This window comes from Leucopleurus acutus (genome assembly GCF_964270905.1).
Source record: "Leucopleurus acutus genome assembly, chromosome: 12".
Classification (NCBI taxonomy): domain Eukaryota; kingdom Metazoa; phylum Chordata; class Mammalia; order Artiodactyla; family Delphinidae; genus Leucopleurus; species Leucopleurus acutus.
The window spans coordinates 86,787,769-86,815,138 of NC_139154.1; the positions used below are offsets into that span (position 1 = coordinate 86,787,769).

A 27,370-nucleotide genomic window follows, 5' to 3' on the forward strand; every position below is an offset into this window, starting at 1 on the left:
TGGATCCTTTTCCATGAAGAGCACATACAAGGCAGGCTATTACATGAGATTTATAGACAGGGCAAGTGTGTGGTGGCGAAAAGGGAGCCGAGAAGGATTCTGGCATCACCACTCACAACACACCCTTCTCTTTGCCCTCAGTTCTGGCTTTGGGAAAGAGGAAGAAGGCAAGACAGCTGTCTCTGTGCCACTTTGTCCCTGTCCTAGACTTGGGCCTATGAATGGATGCTGTTAAATGAGTCGCCAGAGTATGGTGTCTTCATTTCAAGCGATGGACCAAAGCTGAAGTGTGTGGTTCAATAAAGGAAACAGCATGGAATGGCAGAAAGAAACACCAAGGGAGCAGGGCCGATTTGTGCTGAGGAACCTGGATATTTTCCTGTAGAAGGTGGGGAGGGGAGACATTGAAGAATTTAAGCAGGAAGACAACATTGAATGTGTGTCTATGTCTATGCGTATATATATGTAAATTTTTATATATACAGGCATATATACATCTTATATATACTTCTATTTATCCATGTGCATGCAAACGTGTATATCTATGTGCACACATTTTATTTATGTGTGTGTGTACATATATACATTTTATATGGAAACCAAAATATCACTGGAAAAGAGAAAGACTGAAAGCAGGAAGACTGGTATACTTAGAAGTTACAGAGGATGAGCAACAGCGAGGGTGTGGAAAGATGAGTGGAGAGGAAAGATCTTTGGATCTTTGTGAGAGGAAAGATCTTTGGATCTATGTGAGAGGAAAGAATCAGAACTCTGCTTCCCCCTGATTGTGGCAGAAGATGGCCACCCCCCAGTTTCCACTTACATCCCCTCTATTCAAGGGATCAACCCTAACTGACTAACTACCTGCAAACTCAGTCATAATTCCAAACTCCCAGAAGAGAGAATCTGACCGGTCTACCTCAGATTAGGCGTCCACCCGCTGGTCCAGTCAACTATAGCCAAGGCCAGTGTCACACAACACAAATACAGTTGCTGAGATCCATTTATCTGTGGGGCGTTTGACTGCTGTCCAGCTCCACCTCTGGACTATATTCTTCATGAGGGCCGGGAATGTGTTTGGTTGCTGAGCGCTGTCTGTGGCACCTTATAAGGTGTCCAGGACATAGTTGGCACTCAAAAACCATTTGTCAAAAGGATGAATGCACAAATGACTTAACAAATGAAGAGAAGAATCAGACAGAAGCAGCAGCAGGATGGAGTCATCCTATCCAGCCCCCCATCCGTTCATTGTTCATGTGTCTCATTTATCACCAGAGCACCTACTTCAGCAGAATGACATCAGTTGCTTCACCACGTCAATGAGTTTTGTGGTCTAGCTTGAGAACCAACCCCCATTTACAAGAGTGATGTAAGTTAGAAATTATGCTCCTAATTCTAAACAACTGACATAAAACAAACTTTGGAAACCGAATCCACTTAACATGAGAAATACCTCCAAACAAGACAATCAAGGGGAGAACTAGGCCAGAGAGTAAAGGTATTTGTCGGAAGAAACTTGGCAGACCTGTTCTTTTTCCATCTGATTATTTTCATATTCTTCCTGTGAAATCCAATTTCCTTAAGTGACCTCTGTTCATAAGAAACTATTTGGTCTAATCTGTGGAAGCCATGGCATATTTTTAACCACCTCTGAAGGCCAGCTCCCTCTCCATTGAGTGTGCCTGATACCCAAACAGATGTTTTATAACACTCAGAACACATGAGCTCACCACTGGTGAGTCTTCTGCATGCAATCAGCCCTCAGATCTTCTCACATTTCCCCTATCATCCCACAAACCCAAATTCAGAACTCACAGGCAAGCTTGAACACTTACCATGGTAACAAAAGAGCAGAACATGGAGAATCCAGTTTTGAATTTTCAACTTATTAATGTTTTGCAAATCTGATGGCCAGCTGGAAAATATGCAATACAAAGAGTCAACCAAACTAAGTAGTATATCAAATGATGTGCAGCGCTTCCCTGGTGGTGCAGTGGTTAAGAATCCGCCTGCCAATGCAGGGGACACGGGTTCGAGCCCTGGTCTGGGAAGATCCCACATGCCGCGGAGCAGCTAAGCCCGTGCGCCGCAACTACCGAGCCTGCACTCTAGAGCCCGCAAGCCACAACTACTGAAGCCCGCGCACCGAGAGCCCGTGCTCCACAACAAGAGAAGCCACCACAATAAGAAGCCCATGCACCACAAGGAAGAGTAGCCCCTGCTCACTGCAACTAGAGAAAGCCCACGCGCAGCAACAAAGACCCAACACAGCCAAAAATAAATACATTTATTTAAAAAAAAAAAAAAAAGATGTGCAAACTGGCTGCCCCCAAAGAATTCAGATTAAAGTATCCAAGTTAAAGGGTTCCAAAGCAATTTGAATTCTCATAGAATTTTAAAATATTGAGGCTGAAGGGTCCTTGGTCTAGCTAGCACAACAATTTTGTTTCAGATGAAGATGAAGAAGCTGAGACCCACAGAGAGAAAGAGACTTAGGGTTTCACACACTAGAGGCAGAACTGGAGGTAGGAGTCTGCCTCCCGGCCCAGACCCGCAGGGCAGACAGACCACAGTCCCACACCCCCAGTTTCCTGACTGTTCTCCTTGGATCATCAGTGTCTGCAGTTCAAAGCTGGGAAGAAGCCAGAACGTGCTCAATCAGATCTTTCATCCTGACTACACCATGATCGTTTCAAAGTGTGTCCCCTCCAGTTTAGATAAAGAGCTTTGTTGAAGAACAACCTCCTTTGATAAAGCAATAAAAAGTAACCCAAATTTTTAAAGGTAACATGTCAACACTCCAAGTGTGGAAATCAAGGGAAGCACACAGGATTCTCGCCACCCCTACCCTGAGAGTCTAGAGAATGGTCCAAAGAGACCATCAGGGGATGACGGAGGAGATGTAAGCACACAGCCGTGAGTTCATGAACCTTTGATCCTCTGAGAACCTAAACCTGCAGGGAAAATCTGAGCTTCCTACGAAGCCTTGCTTCACCTCAGAGACCCTCAAAGGTGTGAGCAGTATTGAGTGCCAACTTCAACTCGAACCTACTGCTGCTATGAAGGCCTCAAAAGGAGAAGACCCAGACGGTGCCTCAGAGCTAATGCCCCAGCCATTGGGGAAACAAGGTTTATACTGAGAAGACTACCAAGTGGCAGAGTACGGTCTTCATTAAACAGATATTCGTGGAGAGCTTAGGATGGGCTAGGGTGGACATCCGCAACAAAGAGCAAGAATTTAATTGCAAAGTGTAAGCAAGGCCAGATCACAGGTAGCATATGCTATCAGAGGGAGGCATTTGGATTTTATTTTAAGGATCCTTGGGGAGCCATTGAAAGACGTTAACCTGGGGAGTGAACTGACCAGATTACGTTCTGGAAAGATCTCTCCATCTCTTGATCTGATCTCTTGATCAGATCTATGTTAAGAGCTGATGGACTGTGGCCAAGTACCACACTGTGTCTTACCGTCTACAAGTGCCTCACGGCATTATCTGCACTTTTAGCCTGTGTTCAGGATAATACAGTAAAAAGGGGGGAGGAGAGCCGAAAGCAAGCAAAGAGCTAGGTTTTAATCCCGTTTCTACAGTTTCCCAGCTGGGTGGTCTTGGGCACGTTATTTAAATAGGTCTGAGCCCTCAACCTCCTTTCTGTACAATGAAAATAATAATACTTAGCTCATGGGGTTTTGATAATAAAGTGGATGATGTGCCTGGACATTTCTAATAATCCTCCCAACACCATTAGATTCAACCGAATCAAAATGGCATTTTTCAGCCCAGGAAGAGCATCACCTAGCATCCTGCTAAGCCTCCACTTAGCAAGATGATCTCTTAGCAAGAGATACTGTTGCATTTTCTTCTTACAATTTAATCAGGACATTTTGTTGCTAATGTGTGAAAATAATTGGCATATATACTTTGTAAATGAGCAGTGAGGTAAACTGAGGTCAAAGCCAAATATTGGATCTGAATCAAGCAACCCGAAAACAATACTGCAAAGAATTCAACTGGTTACAAAGACCAGCGTAGGAAGTAAGTGCTCCATTTGTCCTAGCAAACTTTTAACCAAACACTGGTGCAGATTTGCTGGCATGTGTGACACTGGGAACATCTGGCCTTTCAATTATCCTCTCGCAAGCAAAAAATGATGTCGTGTAAACTGATCTTAAAGCCAGCTACATGGTCTAAGTGTTAACAGTGTTTGCGTTGGCTCCTTTGGCTCCCGGTTTTAAGAACTTAATTTGTAGCCACACCCCTCCCTGAAGTCCTAATTGCGTCTTGCTGTAACTGACCCCAGGGATTTGTTTATGCAGGGTCTGCATCTTCTTTTCAGGATGGTAAGTATGTATAAATGCATCATTAGTCAACTGTGCGTCCTGTAAGAATAAGCTACAGGAGTGACGCAGCAACAGGAGGACAGAAGAAGGTGTGCAAGAGAGCCGGCTCTGGGAGCTGCTCTGGTCATGTGTCCAATGCTACAGTTTTTTCCCTGTATACCAGTTTTATTCTAGAAGCCAGGTGAGAAGGGTAGAGGTTCTAGCCTGCAGCTCTCCTAGGAGGCACTGAACTAGGAGTCTGAGCACGTTTCCCCACCCAGACTCAACTTCACTTACCAAACGCAATGTGCCAGGCACTGTTCCGAGCCCTTCAAGAAAACTGGTTAAGTTAATCATCTTGACCGGCAGTGGCAGGTGGTGTATTATCCCCAGCCTACATCTCTCAGTGGGATATGACTCGGGGGGGCGTGGCAGAGGCTGTGAGCTTGCCCCCCGCCCCTCTGGCTCTGGGCTGCCATGCTGGGCTCGAATGTGCTGGGTCTGTAATGAACCACAGCCTGTGCTCTGCAGCAGGTGCCCGTGGGGCACCCCTGGGGTGCTACTGACTATAGGAAGGGGCGCTCTCTGCCTCTCTCCCACCCCCAGCCCTGTCCTTCAGCTGCTGTGGCCAAGAGGCTGTGATGGCAGCGGGGGAGGGGCCGACCGAGGAAGATCTTTCTCCATCTCACTCCCATCGCCCCCCCCCGCAACCCCTGCCTGCTTTTACTCCATCTTTAGCTGACAGATGTGAGAGATCGTCTTCTGTTCCGTGGATCCTTTCAAATCTTTCTGAAGACATTTAGGAATCCTAAGCTGGGTTATGAACAGAAGAAGCCTGGCAGCTCCTGATTTTGTCTCCAGCAAAAACACTAGAGTTGGGCTTCCCTGGTGGCGCAGTGGTTGGGAGTCCACCTGCCGATGCAGGGGCCACGGGTTCGTGCCCCGGTCTGGGAGGATCCCGCGTGCCGCGGAATGGCTGGGCCCGTGAGCCATGGCTGCTGAGCCTGCGCGTCCGGAGCCTGTGCTCCGCAGCGGGAGAGGCCACAACGGTGAGAGGCCTGCGTACCGCAAAAAAAAAAAAAAACTTTGTGTGAAATAATTAAACGGGCCTCTGAGATAATTCACCTGCTCTCTTGGCCCATCTCACCATCACTGATCCCTAAAGGGAGGGAGAGAGCAGTGGGATGACCAGCCCTAAAGGAAATCTAAGCCACGTGGGGACTTGACTCCAGGCACCAGCAGCTCCTTCCCCAGGATCAGAATTGTCCTTCATCTTTAAAGGAAATGGGCCTCTTGGTCTGACTGGGCATATCTAGGAATGAAGGGCAGAACATGTAGTACAGTAAATCCCAACTCTGAATTGTCCGTTACAGGAACTTATCACAGATGGTAATCGTTAGGACATTCACATCTTGGAAGAAAGAGCTTTATCCAGGATCATAAATAAAGTGTAACCGAGGCTTACGTTTATAAAGCTATAAAAGAGGGCTGCTTGGACAAACGGGAATTCACAGTACCGGCTCACAAAATTGACTTAACCCGTGAAAGTCTGACCGTGACCTGGGAGTTCTGGGCAATGATGCAGTGAGAAGATGGTAGCTGATTTCTGCAGTTAGTGGACCCCAATCGAAACCTAATAAAGTTAGGTCATGGTTTCATCTCATGAAATGCAAGCTCAGAGAAAATGGGGTGCTGGCATCTAAATACGGCATTGTAATTCCTAAACCAACAGTGGAGCACAAAACAAGGGCGCTGCCTTCCAGAAGTTTCCCACCTAGTCAGGGAGCCGAGGCGTTTACAGACAGCAATTATAGCGCGCGGGCTTCGGTGTGTGGCGTAGACTGTAGCTAGAAAACTCAGCGAGGGAAGCGAGGGATGAGTGGAAGCAGGACCCTTCAGGGAAAGACGTGTGGAGGAAAAGGGACTTGACTCGGGACTGGAAGGATGGATGGGGTGTACACGTGTGAGGAAAGCTTTGCTCGGGGCCCCGCCAGCTCCCACAAACATTCGCCGTGCCCCTGCCGTGACGCTCCCCAAGCCAGGTCTCAAATCACACCCGTCTATTTCCCTCTTATCCTTCAGGTAACTGGCCCTTAAAGTCCACAGCCTCACTCTCTTCGTCCCCCTCAGGCCCGTCCTCAATAGGCCTGGAAAGGGAAACTGTGGCCCCTCTGGACACATCCCATCCAGTTTGGCCACCACAGGATGGGCGTCCATCCTGAAGAATGAAGCCAGGAAAAATGCCGTACTCCCTCCTCGGCGCCGGTATAATGCTTGTATCGGGTTAAAATCAGGTTAAAATGAACAGGAGAGGAGAAAAGGGACAGGGCAGCCTCAGAGGGGATGGCCCCGATTCTGTCAGCATCCAGGACACACAGTAGAGAGAAGAAGATGCCCCGATAGGCGTGGGAAGTTTAGAAAAAGGCCAGGACCCCACAAGGCTGGCCGGTACCCTGCCCAGGCAAGAAGGGGAGGGTCAAATGGGAAAGGTGAGGGGGGTCCACACACCAGAAGGAGAACATCGTGACAGGGAGAGCCCCTGTGCTCCCGTCCCTTGCAGAGCCCAGTGTTGGGTGAAAGGCTCCCAAGTGCCTGTTGAGGCTGGAGGTATCTGTTGGGGGGCAGGGCTGGCGGGCCTGTGATTCTGGAGAGCAAAGAGGAGGTGCCCCAGGGGAGAGAGGGCTACCTAGGGCTGGCTTCGTATTCTGGACTTTGAAGAGGCTTCTGCAGGGGTTCCAGGTGTCTACTCTGCATTATCTAGTCAGGTACCTGGGAAGGGTGGGGAAAAAGCTGGATTCAGGGTTGATGACTGCTTTGCAACCAAAGGTCCCCGGGTTGTATTTCTTAAGAACCTAAGGGCACCTGGGCAGGTGCGACAGCAGCTGGAAGAGGGATTCCCCAGGGAAAACAAATGCAGGATAAACTGTCCATGTCAGAGCTCTGGGGAAGGCAGGGGCTTGGAGCGGGAGGCTGTATCTACTGGTGACAACAACCCCACCTCTTCCTAGTTGTGATTTAACCTTTCTGAGCCTCAGTGTCCTCATCTATGAAATGGGACGACTGATAATAATACCTGCCTGGCAAGGCTGTTGAGGAGATTAAATTCAACGACCTCTGTCCTCACCTTGACCCTGTGCGTCCAGTTAAGGTCAGTCCCCTGCTCTTCCACATCGTCGAGAGAGAGAGGCTCGGCGAAAAATGAAATTGAACAAATAAGTTTGCAACACAGTAAGCCCAGAAGAAGGGAACGAGGAGCTTATTTGTTGTCGAGTTCTGGTGTAATGCTCTGCTGAGCGCACGGACATAAACACGGCGTCTGCTTGCCACGTATTTTTCAGGCTGCCCCCCTCCTGCACACTGCCACCCGCCCTGTTGTAAGGCCCCAGCAAGCATCAGCTCATGTTTCCTTCTCTCTGATTCTCTTCCAGGGACGCTGTATCAACTTCACCAGAGTCAAGAACAATCCTCCTGCCAAGTACCCCCTCAACAATGCCTACCACACCACCTCACCGCCTCCTGCCCCCATCTACACCCCACCCCCCCCTGCTCCCCACTGCCCTCCCCCACCCCCCAGTGCCCCCACCCCTCCAATTCCATCCCCACCTTCCATCCTCCCCCCTCCCCCTCAGGCTCCCCCTCCCAACAGGGCACCACCCCCGTCCCGACCACCTCCTAGGCCCTCTGTCTAGAACCCACAGTTCATGCTCTGGGTTCTCTCAGAAACTTTGGGGAGGAGGCTCCTCTGTGCTGTTAGAACAAGTCTTTCCAGTTAAAGGGGGCTTCCACTTTGGAAATGAGTGGGGATGAAGCCCACTGACGTTCACACACTTTAAAAATTGGTTTGTAACACCAGTACACCGACAATTGTGATCAGAGGAAAGAAATCGAAATTTTGAATTGCCTGAAAACAAACAATGAGGCAACTACAGTCACAATTATAGCCAGCCAGCCATCACCTCTAGAAGGTTCCAGAGACGCTGAAACTGCTGAGATGCTCTAAATGGGATTGTGTCTCATGGAGATCAATAAGAAAATCGTTTCTCTGAGGGTGAAATGCAGAGTCAGATAAGAAATAACATTGCTGGGTTGCTAAATGCTGCCTTCCCTCTTTCACTCCACCTCCATCACTTGACCCTGGACCCTTGGCCTAGGAACCAAGGAATCCTCACCTCTATGTGCCACCCAGGAAGGTCGAGACCCTTTGCCTACATCTTTGGGGAAAGATTGGGGTCCCCATTGTGGCAAGAAACTCAACATCATACAGGTATCCAAAAGCATGTTCTGGGATTTGCAGAGGAGTAAAAAGATATGCCTTATGTTCCTTCCAAATTCTCCCAGTTTCCAAGTGAGGAAGAGGGCGGTTGTTTACTGAAGGAAAAGGTATGTTACCATGTTGCTGTGTAAGTGAAATCAGGTATGTGCACTGACAGGCGAGTACTGATGGGAGCATCAGACAGTTTCTAAAACCCACAGACCATCAGCAGCTGGAGGTGGCTGGCTTTGGCCCAACATGGCCCCTAAATCAACAGACAACGGCATCGTCAAAGAGCAACTTGTTAATGCCTCATGTTAAAAAATCAAGATTTGGCTTCAATTTAAATCACTTGAGATACGAAGAAGTGATTGATCCTATTTTCCACAGACAAACATTAGTTGATCTTCCCAAAATGGCATCACTAGCACCTACCACACAATTTCACTGATTTTGTTTTTCTTTCTCGGTGAAGTTGTGCACCAGAGATTTCTACGTAGAGCTGAGAGACAATAGTCCGGACATACTAAGGAATTTATCCAAAAAAAACCACATGTGTTTGTGGATACAAATATATTTCTCCTTGGCTTTTCAACATACTCACAAATATTATCAGCTGCCTGAAATTCCCACCGTGCCTGGGAACCACTCCACTCCTCCAAGTCTTTCTGAATCTGCTATCACCAGTAAGCTCTATAATCACTTTCTAAACATTAGGCTTCATCACCCAAGGGCGAAAACAGAGGCCACTGTTTAGGGCCTCCTGCACCAGCCTGTTCAAAATTACCTCCCCCTCCAACTTTCCACACATCTTAAAATTCCACTCCCGAAACCCTTAAAATCTTTTCAGGAATGAAGCAGAATATTAAGTAAATGCAAACTGAGTGCTTTGGGCTGTGGTCTCCAAAGATCCTTCAAAAACCCATCAAGCCAGCCTCATTCTTTCATCTTACTTAGAACAGAGACATAGGACCTAGCATGCATTCCATACACACCAATGCTTGTAGCCATGGCAGACATTGCTAATCAATCACAGCACCATCTTCCATGGAGCCCAGTGATTTCTACACAATCCTCAAATCATAATTCCAAAGAGCCACCACTAATCAGTCAAAATTGAGACATAAATGATCCCTAATTGCCCTCTCAACTTTAGAAAGCAAAAGCAAACAGGGATTGTGTGGGGGAATGGGGAAACCCTTGGGCATTAAAGGTACAGTCAGGGGAGAATAGATCTAGGCAGAGTGCCCTAGTCGGGGTCCACAGGCACTAAATCTGCATTGCCAACACCAAACTGACACTTCCCCAAGCATACCTCAGACCTGCCCTTCTCCCAGCCTGCCGCTGCCAGAGACTCTCCCAGCTTCCTCATAGAGCTAAAATCAGAGATATTTTACAGGGCTTATGAAAGCAACCTCCCTCGCTTGCCCCCCAACCTGGCCCATATTGTCTATTTTTAGAACATTAGGTTTCTTCTTGAGTATAGTCCTCCATAAAGCAGGTGACAGAATGTCTTGGCCACCTGCAGTGACATTGCTAGACTCCAGAGAACCATTCCATAGGCGAATGGGTTCCCCAGGCTCACAGCGTAGAGGCGTTGAGCCCCTGGCCACTGTTTTGACTGCTGGCGGTACAAAACAGTCCACCCCACACCACTGCTGCATGGCTCACTGCGGCCATCAGAAAGTTCAAGCCAAGATGTTGACATTGTTGTGCATCAAGATGGCAGGCATCAGGTGAGAATATGCAACATTCAGGATCCCAACTGCACATCAGTCAGAAGCCCTGTGCAGTTTCCAAGATGTTGTTTTGGTGAACTTTTAGATGAAATAGGGAACTGCAAATATATGATGACTTTGAAGAGGATTAGCAGGGTTTGTCCTTAAAAGGGACTCTTCATGTCAACCCCAGTCATTTAGAATTACAGTGGAGAAGGAGAAACCTCTATACTGTATGAACAAGGTAATATTTTAATAGTAGGCTATTACAGGCAGGAAAATTCTTTAACTGGTTTATAAAATCTATCCAAACTTGTGTCATTCCCTGTAAAAGGTAGCAGACATATGATTGTGATTAGGAAACTGCACAAAATTATTTTTTCAACCCTCATGTTATTGTCCTCCTGAAGTTTTTTTTTAATAAAAGCCAACTTTTTGTTGTATATATTCATATTCCATGTGTTAGATGGAAGCATTTCCTATCCAGTGTGAATAAAAGGAACAGTTGTAGTAAATTATTATAAGGCCAATGATATTTCATGGCAGGTTATTCTACCAAGCTGTGCTTGTTGGTTTTTCCCATGACTGTATTGCTTTTATAAATGTACAAATAGTTACTGAAATGACGAGATCCTTGTTTGCACAGCATTAATAAGAACCTTGAGTGGTTACCTCTGTTGACGACCAGTTCACAAACAGCTTCTGTCCTGGAGCTTGGCCCATACTCCAGTAAGACACAAGGTCTCTCTTTTACCAAAGTCAAGAACAGAGCTAGTGGACATATTAATTAGTAGTCTTGGATATCTGGCCATGGATAACCTCATTGTAAATATCACTAGAATGGGCAGAGATAATCTGGAAGTCTCATATATACTAAAGTCCAAACACTGTGTCAGATGAGGGGAATCCATCCAAGAACCAGAAAAAAGTAATGATGAGATAATGAGCAACAATTTCAGCCCAGTGCCAACTCAATAAAAAACAATTAATGCTGTGTAAAAGTGGGTTGAATTAGTTTGCAAACTATATAAAGATATATGCCATAAAAAGCCTATTAATGCACACCAGATGGGAATGGGATGTTCTAGTCAATTGTGTTTTCTAGTTATCTGAACTCTACTATATTAGCATACTTGGATAAGCAATTTAAAAGAATTAGAATATGATTTTTTAAATACACTTAACATTAAACTCTTCTAATTCTCTCTTCTATCTGTGATAATTCCTAAGACAGTATGGATCTTCAGTGCCTCTGAGTCAATGTTATAAAAATCAGTTATTGCTGTACCTGCTATAGGAGACTGGGCTAAATGTGTACAATGACAAACCCTGGAAGTTGCTTTTTTAAAAAAAATAATAAATTCTTAAAATTAACTCTTTTCTTTAGTTGTGTCTTTGTTATGAAAATGAAGTGTAGGTTGTTCAAGCGCTTAACATCCTGATCATAAAAATGGCTATCACTCTGCAGATTAAATTATATTGCTCAAATTATTTTGCACCCTCCAATAAACTCTTCACTGTCTTGATTACTCTCATTTCTTCTTTAGCTGTCCAACATTCAACATATTCTTTATTTTTAGCAACAGTTTTAGATTTTAAAAAGTAACATGTGCTGGGCTTCCCTGGTGGCGCAGGTGGTTAAGAATCCGCCTGCCAATGCAGTGGGCATGGGTTCGAGCCCTGGTCCAGGAAGATCCCACATGCTGTGGAGCAGCTAAGCCCATGCGCCACAACTACTGAGCCTGCGCTCTAGGGCCCACGAGCCACAACTACTGAACCTGTGTGCCACAACTACTGAAGCCCGCACGCCTAGAGCCCATGCTCCACAACAAGAGAAGCGACTGCACTGAGAAGCCCGCGCACCTCAATGAAGAGTAGCCCCCACTCACCGCAACTAGAGAAAGCCCGCACGCAGCAACGAAGACCCAACACAGCCCAAAATAAATAAATCATTTTTTTAATTTTTTAAAAAAACTTTTAATTAAAAAATAGTAACCCATGCTAAATGAAACAATGAAGTAAAAGTAGAGATATAGAAGCACACAGGAAAAAAAGTAAATGCAGTGGATCAGTCAAGATTGTTTGGCTGCCTGTAACAGAAACGTGGCTATGATTGATTTGACTCACAGAACAAGGACTCCAGAGGTTTGCTATATGCTTAAGAAACCAGGCAGTGTCATAGACCGTGCTGCAGTAAATACCCTTCTATCTATATAGACTTCAAAATATTTTTGTTATTTCTGCACCTTATTCTCCTTAGCGGCTTCCATTCAGCTCCTCCTCCTCTTACATTTTTTGTAGGTGAAAGAGTACTAGTTCCTGAATCTGTTTCTTTACAAGTCCTCATTAAGACTTGAGTTCATCTTAATTGGAATAAAACCCTCTGAAAACAGAAAATCACGCCACAATTTCTTTCCAAGATTTCATTAATATTCAATTTAAATAGCATTTTGGGCACATGCAAGTTTTTAAATTACATTCTTCATTAAATCATTTTGAGAAAACTGGCTTGCAATTTGGAAGGAAAAGAGAAGTTGGAGCCCTGCCTCACTCCTTCCACCAAAATAAATTCCAGCTGTATTTAATTTAAGTGTAACAAATAAAACCAGGGAAGTACTAGAAGTAGTACTTTCTGTACGGTATAAAGAATTTTTAAATCTTATATATTGTTTGACTTGCCAAACAAATTTCAATGATTGAGCTCTGAATGCTGAGTAGTACTCCAATGCATTATGTTGAATAAACAAAGAAACCAACAGGAATAAGATCATTGATCAAGTGCTGACTGTGAACTGGAGCGGGAGATCCAAAATTATTCATCACTAAATCCAATTTTCTATCTTCAGATAAATATGTGTTTCCCTGAAGTGTCACTCAGGTATAGAACAATCGATATAACAGTTTGTCCATTTAATACATTGTAAACAAGGTCAATGTTACTTACAATTATCAAACATTTTGTATTAGGCCATAGAGTTGGCATATGCAAAACAGATGAAGTTATTCGGTTTACAATTGTATTGTGTTGGCTTGAACCATGGCATCTCCATCCTGAAGTTATCATACCTAAACAAATTAGAAGGTTTATAATTCCACTGAGCATAATCTTTAGTTCCTCTCTTTTTTGCTCAATGTTCAAATGATCATTTAGTTATATAAATCCTTCCTTCTCTATTTAACTTGGAACAGTTTTAATTCTTGGAGTTAAAACTGTGCAACATCTCCTTTGTTTAGTTTTAAATATAATTTCACAATGTACTTATAAAGCAACAGCAGCAGCTGACAAAATGCCTGAGTCACTTGAGAGTTCAGAGCAAATCTCTGTTAAATATTGTTCAATTAATTGTGCACATTCAGTACTTTTTAGCCAGCATATTTAGTTGAGAGTTTCTTATAAACATTAAAATGGATGCAACTCAGAAAAGACATATTTCTTTGGAGTGAAGTGGCTTACATTCTTGCAAAGCATTTTAAAAGTACAAGAAAGAGGGACTTCCCTGGTGTCACAGTGGTTAAGAATCCACCTGCCAACGCAGGGGACACAGGTTCAATCCCTGGTCCAGGAAGATCCCACATGCCACGGAGCAACTAAGCCCGTGCACCACAACTACTGAGCCTGTGCTCTGGAGCCCGCAAACCACAGCTACTGAGCCTGTGTGCCACAACTACTGAAGCCCACACACCTAGAGCCTATGCTCTGCAACAAGAGAAGCCACTGCAATGAGAAGCCCGCGCATCGCAACAAAGAGTAGCCCCCACTCGTCACAACTAGGGAAAGCCCATGCACAGCAACGAAGACCCAATGCAGCCAAAAATTAATTAATTAATTAATTAAAAAATTTTTAAAGTACACGAAAAATTGGCACTAAGAGTACAGGAACCATTTCATTTTCTTCTGAAAGAGAAGTCATAAGACAGGAGACCTATCAGCCACCCATCACTGACACTTTCAAGCACTTTGGAGTTGCTGCCAAGATAGTGGAGTAGGAAGACCCTGAGTTCACCTTCTCCCATTGGGCACACCAAAATTACAACTATTTATGGAGCAACTGTCAATGAGAATAACCTGAACACTAGCAGAAAAGATTTTCTGCAACTAAAGATCTAAAGAAGGAACCACAGTGACTTTGGTAGTGGGAGCAAAGATGCAGTATGGTCAAGACCCACACCCCTGGGTAATGACCCACAAACGGGAGGATAATTACAATTGCAGAACTTCTCCCGAAAGAAATAAGGATTCCAAGCCCCAGGGTCCTGCACCAGGAAGACAAGCTCCCTGAATGTCTGGCTTTGAAGGCCAGTGGGACTTGCTTAAGGGAGAGCCAGAGACTCTGCTTTTACGGGGCACATGCAAAATCACGCACGCTCTGTGACCCAGAGCAGAGTCAGTAATTTGAAAGGAGCCTGGATCAGACTCACTTACTGATCTTGGAGAGGTTCCCAGAGAGTCAAGAGCCAAAAGGAACACCCTCTGAGGACACAGATGCTGGCAGCAGTCATTTTTGAGAGCTCATTTTACCACATGACCCTGGTGCTGCCAAGCACCATTTTGGAGTCTTCCTCTAGCCCATTGGTACCAAGGGCTTACCCACTCACCAGCTGGTCAGCACCAGTCCCAGGACCCCCCAGGCTAAGAGGCCAGTAGTATAGGAACTAAGCCCTGCCCAGAAGCAGGCCAGGCACAAGCCCCAGATACCCTTGTCCATGCAGCCAGCCACACCAAGATTTAGCCCCACAAACCAGCAGGTTGGCAGCCCCTGCATGAGTCAGGGTCTGGCAACAAACCATGCCAGGGATCAGCTCCGTCTACCAGCTGACTGCAGTAGTGGGTCCCATCATAACAGAAGGGCCCAGCAGCTTACACAGGGTCACCCCTAAAGCATATAGCTCTAGTGACCAGAGAGGAGTATGCTGCCCGGCCCCATAGGACATCTGTTAAATAAGATCACTTCTCCAAGATCAGGAAGCATAACCAACATACCTAATACACAGAAATAGAGAATTAGGCAAAATGAGGGAAGAGATGAATATATTCCAAATTAAGGAACAAGATAAAACCCCAAAAGAAGAACATAGTGAACTGTAGATAAACAATCTACCCGATAAAGAGTTCAAGGTAACAATCATAAAGATGTTTAATGAACTTGGGAGAAAAATGGATGAACACAGTGAGAAGTTTAACAGAGTTAGAAAATATAAAGAAGAACCAAACAGAGCTGAAGAATACAATAACTGAAATAAAAATACACTAGAAGGAATCAACAGTAGACTAGCTGATACAGAGGAATACATTAGCAAACTGGAAGCCAGACTAGTGGAAATCACCAAAGCTGAACAGAAAAAAGAACTTAAAAACATGAGTATAGTATAAAAGACCTCTGGGATAACATTAAGCATAGTAATAGTCACATTACAGGGGTACCAGAAGGAAAAGAGAGAGAAAAAAGGGCAGATAACTTATTTCAATAAATGATAGCTGAAAATGTCCTTAATCTGGGAAAGGAAACATTCATATCCAGCAAGCACAGAATATCCCCAAAAAGATGAATCCAAAGAGATCCACACCAAGACACATTGTAATTAAAATGGCAAAAATTAAACATAAAGAGAAAATCATAAAAGCAGCAAGGGAAAAGCAACAAGGTATGTACAGGGGAACTCCCATAAGGCTATCAGCTGACTTTTCAACAGAAACCCTGCAGTCCAGAAGGGAGTGGCATGATATATTTAAAGAGATGAAAGGGAAAAACCTACAACCAAGAATCCTCTACATGACAAGGCTGTCATTCAGATCTGAAGGAGACATAAATAGTTTTACAGACAAGCAAAAGCTAACCGAGTTCAGCACCACTAAACCAACTTTACAAATATGTTAAAGGATGATTGCTTTGGTAGCACATATACTAAAATTTGAATGATACAGAGAAGATTAGCATGGCCCCTGAGAAAGGATGACATGCAAATTCATCAAGCGTTCCATACTTATATGAGATCAAAAACACAAAATATGGGGGAAAGGAGTAAAAAAATGTAGATCTTTTAGAATGTGTTTGATCTTAAATGACTACCATTTAAAACAAGTAGATATAGTTATAGGTCAACATATATGAACACCATCATAGCCACAAAAACCTACAATAGATTCACAAAAACTAGAAAGAAAGGAACAGAAGCATACCACTGAAAGTCATCAACAATGTTGTAAATCAACTATACTCCAATAAAAATTTTAAAAAATAAAAATAAATTAAAATAAAAAGGAAAGTCATCAAAACACAAGGGAAGAAACTAAAAGAAGTACAAAACAATCAGAAAACAAGTAACAAAATGGCAATATGTATGTACCTATCAATAAACACCTTATACGTCAATAGACTAAATTCTCCAATCAAAAGATTTAGTGTGGCTGATTGGATTAAAAACAAGATCCGGGGCTTCCCTGGTGGCGCAGTGGTTGAGAGTCCGCCTGCCGATGCAGGGGACACGTGTTCGTGCCCAGGTCCGGGAAGATCCCACATGCCGCGGAGCGGCTGGGCCCGTTAGCCATGGCCGCTGAGCCCGCGTGTCCGGAGCCTGTGCTCTGCAATGGGAGAGGCCACAACAGTGAGAGGCCCGCGTACAGCAAAAAAAAAAACCAAAAAAAAAACAAGATCCGTATATATTCTGCTTACAAGAGATTCATTTCAGAGCTAAAGACACACAGACTGAAAGCAAGAACGTGGGGAAAAAAAGATATTTCATGCAAATGGAAATGACAAGAAAGTGGAGGTAGCAGTATTCATATCAGGCAAAATAAACTTTAAAACAAAGTCTATAATGAAAGAGAAAGAAGGTCATTACATAATGATAAAGGGATCAGTACAAGAAAAGAGTATTATACTAGTTAACATATATGTATCTAATACAAGAGCACATAAATATATAAAGCAAATATTAACAGACATAAAGGGAGAAATTGCCAATAATAGTAGGGAACTTTAACATCCACTTATATCAATGGACAGATCATCCAGACAGAAAGTCAATAAGGAAACAATGGTCTCAAATAACACATTAGACCAGTTGGACTTAATAGATATATACAGGACATTCCATCCAAAAACAGTACAATACACATTCATCTCAAGTGCACATGGAATGGTCTCCAGGATAGGTCACATGCTAGGCCACAAAACAAGTCTCAACAAATTAAAGAGGACAGAAATTATATCAAGCATTTTTTCCAACGAGAAAAGTATGAAACTAGAAATCAATTACAGAAAGGAAAATGGGAAAAAAACAAACACATGGAGACAAGACAACATGCTACTAAAAAACAAGAGATTGATGAAGAAACCAAAAGGAAATCATAAAATACCTCTAAACAAATGAAAATGGAAACACAACACTCCAAAATCTATGGGATGTACCAAAAGCAGTTCTAAAGGGGAAGTTTACAGAGATACAGTCTACCTCAAGAAACAAGAGAAATCTCAAATAAACAACCTACCTACCATCTAAACAAATTAAAAAATCAAAGAACAGACAAAGTCCAAAGTCATCAGAAGGAAGGAACAATAAAGATCAGACATAAAATAAATAAAATTGAGATTAAAAATAGTAAAAATCAATGAAACCAAGAGCTGTTTTTTGAAAAGATTAATAAAACTGAAAAACCTTTAGCTAGGCTCACCAAGAAGAAAAGAGAAGCACCCAAATATACAAAATAAGAAATGAAAGAGGAGAAATAACTACAAAAAAATCATAAGAGAATACTACAAACAGTTATACGCTCACAAATTGGACAACCTAGAAGAAATGGACAAATTTCTAGAACCATACAACTTCACAAGACTGAATCAAGAAGAAACAAACAGGGACTTCCCTGGTGGTCCAGTGGTAAAGAATCTGCCTTACAATGCAGGGGATGCCGGTTCGATCCCTAGTCAGGGAACTAAGATCCCACATGCCACGGGACAACTAAGCCCATGCACCACAACTACTGAGCTCACACACCTCAACTAGAGCTTGTGTGCCACACACCACAGAGCAAACGAGCTCTGGAAGCCATGCACCACAACTACAGAGCCCACATGCCCTGGAGCCTGCATGCCACAACTAGAGAAGAGAAAACCTGCACACCACAACTAGGCAGAAGCCCGTGTACCACAACGAAGACCCCATGTGCTTCAACGAAAGATCCCACATGCCTTAACTAAGATCCCCCATGCCACAACTAAGACCCGATGCAGCCAAAAATAAATAATAAATAAATCTTTTAAAAGAAGAAGAAGAAACAAACAATTCGAACAGATCAATCACTAGTAAAATTGAATTTGTGAAAAAAATAAAAATAAACCAAAAAACCTCCCAACAAACAAATGTCCAGAACTGGATGGCTTCACAGGGAAATTTTACCAAACGTAAAGGAGAAGGAACATTTCCAAATTCATTCTACAAGGCCACCATTACTCAGGTACCAAAACCAGAAAAAGACACCACAAAAAAAGAAAATTACAGGCCAATGAATAACATAGATGCAAAATTTTTCAACAAAATATTAGCAAATCAAATTCAACAATACATTAAAATGATCATACACCATGATCAACTGGGCTTTATCCCAGGGATGCAAGGATAGTGCAATATCTACAAATCAACCAACAAGATACACCTCTTTAACAAACTAGAGAATAAAAGTTATATGATCCCCTTTGAGCCCTGAACCAAGATGGTGGAGTAGAAGGATGGGCTCTCACTCCCTCTTGCGAGAAAACCAGAATCACAACTAGCTGCTAGACAATCATCGACAGGAAGACACTGGAACTCACCAAAAAAGATACCCCACATCCAAAGACAAAGGAGAAGCCACAATGAGACAGTAGGAGGGGTGAAATCACAGTAAAATCAAATCCCATAACTGCTGGGTGGGTGACTCACAGACTGGAGAACGCTTATACCACAGAAGTCCACCCACTGGACTGAAGGTTCTGAGCCCCACGTCAGGCTTCCAAACCTGGGGGTCCGGCAATGGGAGGAGGAATTCCTAGAGAATCAGACTTTGAAGGTTAGTGGAATTTGATTGCAGCACTTCAACAGGACTGGGGGAAACAGAGGCTCCACTCTTGGAAGGCACACACAAAGTAGTGTGTGCATCAAGACCCAGGGGAAGGAGCAGTGACCCCAGGGGAGACTGAACCAGACATACCTGCTAGTGTTGGAGGGTCTCCTACAGAGGCAGGGGGTGGCTGTGGCTCACCATAAGGACAAGGACACTGGCAGCAGAAGTTCTGGGAAGTATTCCTTGGCGTGAGCCCTCCCACAGTCTGCCATTAGCCCCACCAAAGAGCCCAGGTAGGCTCCAGTGTTGGGTCGCCTCAGGCCAAACAACCAACAGAGAGGGAACCCAGCCCCACCCATCAGCAGTCAAGCGGATTAAAGTTTTACTGAGCTCTGCCCACCAGAGCAACAGTCAGCTCTACCCACCACCAGTCCCTCCCATCAGGAAACGTGCACAAGCCTCTTAGATAGCCTCATCCACCAGAGGGCAGAAGCAAGAAGAACTACAATCCTGCAGCCTGTGGAACAAAAACCACATTCACAGAAAGATAGACAAGATGAAAAGGCAGAGGGCTATGTACCAGATGACGGAACAAGATAAAACCCAGAAAAACAACTAAATGAAGTGGAGATAGGCAACCTTCCAAAAAAAGAATTCAGAATAATGATAGTGAAGATGATCCAGGACCTCGGAAAAACAATGGAGGCAAAGATCGAGAAGATGCAAGAAATGTTTAACAAAGACCTAGAAGAATTAAAGAACAAACAAACAGAGATGAACAATACAATAACTGAAATGAAAACTACACTAGAAGGAATCAATAGCAGAATAACTGAGGCAGGAGAACAGATAAGTCACCTGGGAGATAGAATGGTGGAATTCATGCTGTGGAACAGAATAAAGAAAAAAGAATGAAAAAACGAAGACATCATAAGAGACCTCTGGTACAACATTAAACACAACAACATTCGCATTATAGGGGTCCCAGAAGGAGAAGAGAGAGAGAAAGGACCAGAGGAAATACTTGAAGAGATTATAGTCGAAAACTTCCCTAAGATGGGAAAGGAAATAGCCACCCAAGTCCAGGAAGCACAGAGAGTCCCATACAGGATAAATCCAAGGAGAGACACGCCGAGACACATAGTAATCAAACTGGCAAAAATTAAAGACAAAGAAAAATTATTGAAAGCAGCAAGGGAAAAATGACAAATAACATACAAGGGAATTCCCATAAGGTTAACAGCTGATTTCTCAGCAGAAACTCTACAAGCCAGAAGGGAGTGGCGTGATATACTTAAAGCGATGAAAGGGGAGAACCTACAACCAAGACTACTCTACCCGGCAAGGATCTCATTCAGATTCAATGGAGAAATCAAAAGCTTTACAGACAAGCAAAAGCTAAGACCAAACCAGCTCTACAACAAATGCAAAGGAACTTCTCTAAGTGGGAAACACAAGAGAAGAAAACGACCTACAAAAACAATCCCAAAACAATTTTAAAAATGGTCATAGGAACATACATATTGATAATTACCTTAAACGTGAATGGATTCAATGCTCCAACCAAAAGACCCAGGCTTGCTGAACGGATACAAAAACAAGACCAATATATATGCTGTCTACAAAAGACCCACATCAGACCTAGGGACACATACAGACTGAAAGTGAGGGGATGGAAAAAGATATTCCATGCAAATGAAAACGAAACGAAAGCTGGAGTAGCAATACTCGTATCAGATAAAATAGACTTTAAAATAAAGAATGTTACAAGAGACAAGGAAGGGCACTACATAATGATCAAGGGGTCAATCCAAGAAGAAGATATAACAATTATAAATATATATGCACCCAACATAGGAGCACCTCAATACATAAGGCAACTGCTAACAGCTATAAAAGGGGAAATCAACAGTAACATAGTAACACTGGGGGACTTTAACACCTCACTTACACCAATGAACAGATCATTCAAAATGAAAATAAATAAGGAAACAGAAGCTTTAAATGACACAACAGACCAGATAGATTTAATTGATATTTATAGGACATTCCACCCCAAAACAGCAGATTACACGTTCTTCTCAAGTGTGCACAGAACATTCTACAAGATAGATCACATCTTGGGTCACAAATCAAGCTCAGTAAATTTAAGAAAATTGAAATTATATCAAGCATCTTTTCTGACCACAATGCTATGAGATCAGAAATGAATTACAAGGAAAAAAACGTAAAAAACACAAACAGATGGAGGCTAAACAATACATTACTAAATAACCAAGAGCTCACTGAAGAAATCAAAGAGGAAATCAAAAAATACCTAGAGACAAATGACAATGAAAACATGATGATCCAAAACCTATGGGATGCAGTAAAAGCAGTTCTAAGAGAGAAGTTTATAGCTAACAAGCCTACCTCAAGAAACAAGAAAACTCTCAAATAAACAATCTAACCTTACATCTTAAGGAACTAGAGAAAGAAGAATAAACAAAACCCAAAGTTAGCAGAAGGAAATCATAAAGATCAGAGGAGAAATGAATGAAATAGAAACAAAGTAAACAGTAGCAAAGATCAATAAAACTAAAAGCTGGTTCTTTGAGAAGATACACAAAATTGATAAACCACTAGCCAGACTCACCAAGAAAAAGAGGGAAAGGACTCAAATCAATAAAATTAGAAATGAAAAAGGAGAAGTTACAACAAATATCGCAGAAATACAAAGCATCCTAAGAGACTACTACAAGCAACTCTATGCCAATAAAATGGACAACCTGGAAGAAATGGACAAATTCTTAGAAAGGCATAACCTTCCAAGACTGAACCAGGAAGAAACAGAAAATATGAACACACCAATCACAAGTAATGAAATTGAAACTGTGATTAAAAATCTTCCGATAAACAAAAGCCCAGGACCAGACGGCTTCACAGGCGAATTCTATCAAACATTTAGAGAAGAGCTAACACCTATCCTTCTCAAACTCTTCCAAAATATAGTAGAGGGAGGAACACTCCCAAATTCCTTCTACGAGGCCATCATCATCTTGATACCAAAACCAGACAAGGATGTCACAAAGAAAGAAAACTACAGGTAATATCACTGATGAACATAGATGCAAAAATCTTCAACAAAATACTAGCAAACAGAATCCAACAGCACATTAAAAGGATCATACACCATGATCAAGTGGGGTTTATTCCAGGAATGCAAGGATTCTTCAATATACGCAAATCTATCAATGTGATACACCATATTAACAAATTGAAGGAGAAAAACCATATGATCATCTCAATAGATGCAGAGAAAACTTTCGACAAAATTCAACACCCAATTATGATAAAAAAACCCTGCAGAAAGTAGGCATAGAGGGAACATTCCTCAACATAATAAAGGCCATATATGACAAGCCCACAGCCAACATCATCCTCAATGGTGAAAAACTGAAAGCATTTCCACTAAGATCAGGAACAAAACAAGGTTGCTCACTCTCACCACTCTTATTCAACATAGATTTAGAAGTTTTAGCCACAGCAATCAGAAAAGAAAAGGAAATAAAAGGAATCCAAATCGGAAAAGAAGAAGTAAAGCTGTCACTGTTTGCAGATGACACGATACTATACATAGAGAATCCTAAAGATGCTACCTGAAAACTACTAGAGCTAATCAATGAATTTGGTAATGTTGCAGGATACAAAATTAATGCACAGAAATCTCTTGCATTCCTATACACTAATGATGAAAAATCTGAAAGAGAAATTAAGGGAACACTCCCATTTACCACTGCAACAAAAAGAATAAAATACCTAGGAATAAACCTAACTAGGGAGACAAAAGACCTGTATGCAGAAAACTATAAGACACTGATGAAAGAAATTAAAAATAATACCAAGAGATGGAGAGATACACCATGTTCTTGGATTGGATCAATATTGTGAAAATGACTATAGTACCCAAAGCAATCCACAGATTCAATGCAATCTCTATCAAATTACCAATGGCATTTTTTATGGAACTAGAACAAAAAATCTTAAAATCTGTATGGAAACACAAAAGACTCTGAATAGCCAAAGTAGTCTTGAGGGAAAGAAACGGAGCTGGAGGAATCTGACTCCCTGACTTCAGACTATACTACAAACCTACAGTAATCAAGACAATATAATACTGGCACAAAAACAGAAACATAGATCAATGGAACAAGATAGAAAGCCCAGAGATAAACCCACGCACCTATGGTCAACTAATCTATAACAAAGGAGGCAAGGATATACAATGGAGAAAAGACAGTCTCTTCAATAAGTGGTGCTGGGAAAACTGGACAGCTACACGTAAAAGAATGAAATTAGAACACTCCCTAACACCATACACAAAAATAAACTCAAAATGGATTAGAGACCTAAATGTAAGACAGGACACGGTAAAATTCTTAGAGGAAAACATAGGAAGAACACTCTTTCACATAAATCACAGCAAGATGTTTTTTGATCTACCTCCTAGAGTAATGGAAATAAAAACAAAAATAAACAAATGGGACCGAATGAAACTTCAAAGCTTTTGCAAAGCAAAGGAAACCATAAACAAGACAAAAAGACAACCCTCAGAATGGGAGAAAATATTTGCAAACGAATCAATGGACAAAGGATTAATCTCCAAAATATATAAACAGCTCATGCAGCTCAATATTAAAAAAACAAACAACCAAATCCAAAAAGGGGCAGAAGACCTAAATAGACATTTCTCCAAAGAAGACATACAGATGGCCAAGAAGCACATGAAAAGCTGCTCAACATCACTAAAGATTAGAGAAATGCAAATCAAAACTACAATAAGTTATCACCTCACACCAGTCAGAATGGGCATCATCAGAAAATCTACAAACAACAAATGCTGGAGAGGGTGTGGAGAAAAGGGAACCCTCTTGCACTGTTGGTGGGAATGTAAATTGATACAGCCACAATGGAGAACGGTACGGAGGTTCCTTTTTAAAACTAAAAATAGCACTACCATACGACCCAGCAATCCCACTACTGGGCATATACCCTGAGAAAACCATAATTCAAAAAGACTCATGTACTGCAATATTCACTGTAGCTCTCTTTACAATAGCCAGGACATGGAAGCAACTTAAGTGTCCATCGACAGATGAATGGATAAAGAAGATGTGGCACATATATACAATGGAATATTACTCAGCCATAAAAAGGAATGAAATTAGGTCATTTGTTGAGACGTGGATGGATCTAGAGACTGTCATACAGAGTGAAGTAAGTCAGAAAGAGAAAAACAGATATCGTATATTAACGCATATATGTGGAACCTAGAAAAATGGTACAGATGAACCCGTCTGCAGGGCAGAAACTGAGACACAGACGTAGAGAACAAACGTATGGACACCAAGAGGGGAAAGCGGCGGGGGGTGGGGGTGTGTGATGAATTGGGAGATTGGGATTGACATGTATACACTGATGTGTATAAAATTGATGACTAATTACAACCTGCTGTATAAAAAAATAAGTAAAATAAAATTCAAAAAAAGAAAAAAGAAATTGTCTACAGCTAAGAACATAGGCCTGTTAAGGATGCTTGCATCTATTGAATATATTAATGAGTTATTGGCCTGTAGTTTTCATTTTTCGTAATCTTTTTATCTGTTTATGCCTTCGGTAAAATTCTGTCTTCATGAAATAAACAAAATCATATGATTCCCTTCAATAGATGCAGAAAAATTTTTTGACAAAATTCAACATTCATTTATGAGAAAACCTCTCAACAATGTGAGTACAGAGGGGACATACCTCTATATAATAAATGCCATATATGACAAACCCACAGCCAACATCATATTTAATGTTGAAAAGCTGAAAGCATTTTCCTCTAAGACCAGGAACAAGACAAGGATGCCCACTCTCACCAGTTTTATTTGACCCAGTACTGGAAGTTCTAGCCACAGCGATCAGGAAAGGGAAACAAAATCAAAAATAAACAGATAAAAAGCTTTTGCACAGTGAAGGAAACTATCAACAAAATGAAAAGGCAGCCAACTGAATGGGAGAAGATATTTGCAAATGATATATCTGCTAAGGGATTAATAACAAAAATATGTAAAGAGCTCACAGCTCAACATCAAAATAACAAACAACTAGATTAAAATAAGGCATGGGACCTAAATAGACATTTTTCCAAAACATACAGATGGCCACGGAATATATGAAAAGATACTCGGCATCACTAGTCATCAGGGAAGTGCAAATCAAAACCACAGTATCACCTCACATCTGTCAAAATGATATTATCAAAAAGACAGGGGACTTCCCTGGTGGCGCAGTGGTTAAGAATCCGCCTGCCAATGCAGGGGACACGGGTTCGAGCCCTGATCCAGGAAGATCCCACATGCCACAACTACTGAAGCCTGCATGCCTAGAGCCCATGCTCCACAACAAGAGAAGCCACTGCAATGAGAAGCCGGCGCACCACAACGAAGAGTAGCCCCCACTCACTGCAAGTAGAGAAAGCCTGTGTGCAGCAATGAAGACGCAAGGCAGCCAAAAAAAAAAAAGACAACGGGGAATTCCCTGGTGGTCCAGTGGTTAGGACCTGGCGCTTTCACTGCTGGGGGCCCAGGTTTGATCCGTGGTTGGGGAACGAAGATCCCACAAGCTGTGTGGCACAGCCAGAAAAAACAACAAATAACAACTGTTGGAGAGGGTGTGGAGTAAAGGGAACCCTCTTGCACTGTTGATGGGAATGTAAATCGGTGCAGCCACTATGGAAAACAGTATGGAGCTTCCTCAAAAAATTAAAAATAGAAGTAACATACAATCCAGCAATTCCACTGATTAGAAAAGATATATGCACCCCTATGTTCCTTGCAGCAATATTTACAATAGCCATTATGGAAGCAACCTAAGTGTCCACTGATAGATGAGTGGATAAATGTGATATGTATATACAAAGGAATATAACTCAGCAATAAAAAAGAATGGAATATTACCATTTGTGACAACATGAATGGACCTAGAGGTATCATGCTTAGTAAAATCAGTCAGATGGAGAAAGACAAATACCACAATTTCACATATATGTGGAATCTGAAAAACAAAACAAGTGAACTAACATAACAAAACAGAAACAGACTCATAGATACAGAAAACAAACAGGTGGTTGCCATAGGTGGGAGGTGTGGGGGGATGTGAGGGAGATTAAGAGGTTCAAACTTCCAGTTACAAAAAAAAGTAAGTCATGAGGATGAAATATACAGCATGAGGAATATAGTCAATAGTATTTTAATAACTTTGTATGGTGACAGATCATCACTCAACCTGTGATCATTTTGTAATGTTAAAAAATATCAAATCACTATTCTGTGCACCTGGAACTAACAGTATTGTAGGTCAAGTATACTTTAATTTAAAATAATAATTATTATTATTAGTTGTGGAAAATAAATAGATAAATAAAATACAAGCACTCTGACATTCTCCTCCCTCTGAGACCCACCCCAAACTTTACAGGATACAGAGCATGTTTCTTTTTGCTTAGTTTTACTCTTAAAATTATTTACAGGACTCCTGTTGTAAAAGACCTGCTTGAAATTGATGATAACATGCATTTACACCCAAGCTCTTTTGGAGATAAATATTCCATATGAATGCAAAGAGTAATTCGTAGATAAAGGTGACGCAGAAGCATTCGCATTTATCTGAAATTGAAGGACCAAGCTTCTCCCCAGCTGGGGTGGATTTCAAGTGAATGGGAAGCAGCCTCTATCTCTGGAGAGGTGGCCTGGGGATTCAAAAGGCAGGCTCGAAGGGTGAGAAAGAAGACAATGGGAGATCCTCAGACAGGAGCATGAGAGGAGCAATTCCAGACAAGAGGGGCAAAAAGGAAGAGGTGTCAAACCAGGCTACAAATCTTCTGATAATCCAACACCTGGAATTAAGTACGGTGCGAATAAACTAGGGCCTGGTGGGGTTGGCTCAGCTATGTGGTCCTGCTGGCTAAAGACATCAAGCATGATAATATGGTCATTAGGGTGTAGCAAATGACCAAG

The 27,370-nt window shown here is 42.3% G+C and overlaps 1 protein-coding gene across 1 annotated transcript in view; it reads left to right on the plus strand.

Annotated features, from left to right (window-relative positions):
* ANTXR1 (ANTXR cell adhesion molecule 1) overlaps positions 1-8,007 on the plus strand; it is a gene marked incomplete at its 3' end in the record, with an annotated part of 240,981 nt that extends 232,974 nt beyond the window's left edge. Inside the window, exon 18 of the mRNA XM_082851989.1 lies at positions 7,747-8,007. Within this exon, the coding sequence (XP_082708115.1) occupies positions 7,747-8,007 (261 nt within the window). The remainder of the gene's footprint in view (positions 1-7,746) is intronic.
* Positions 8,008-27,370: the final 19,363 nt, after the last annotated feature.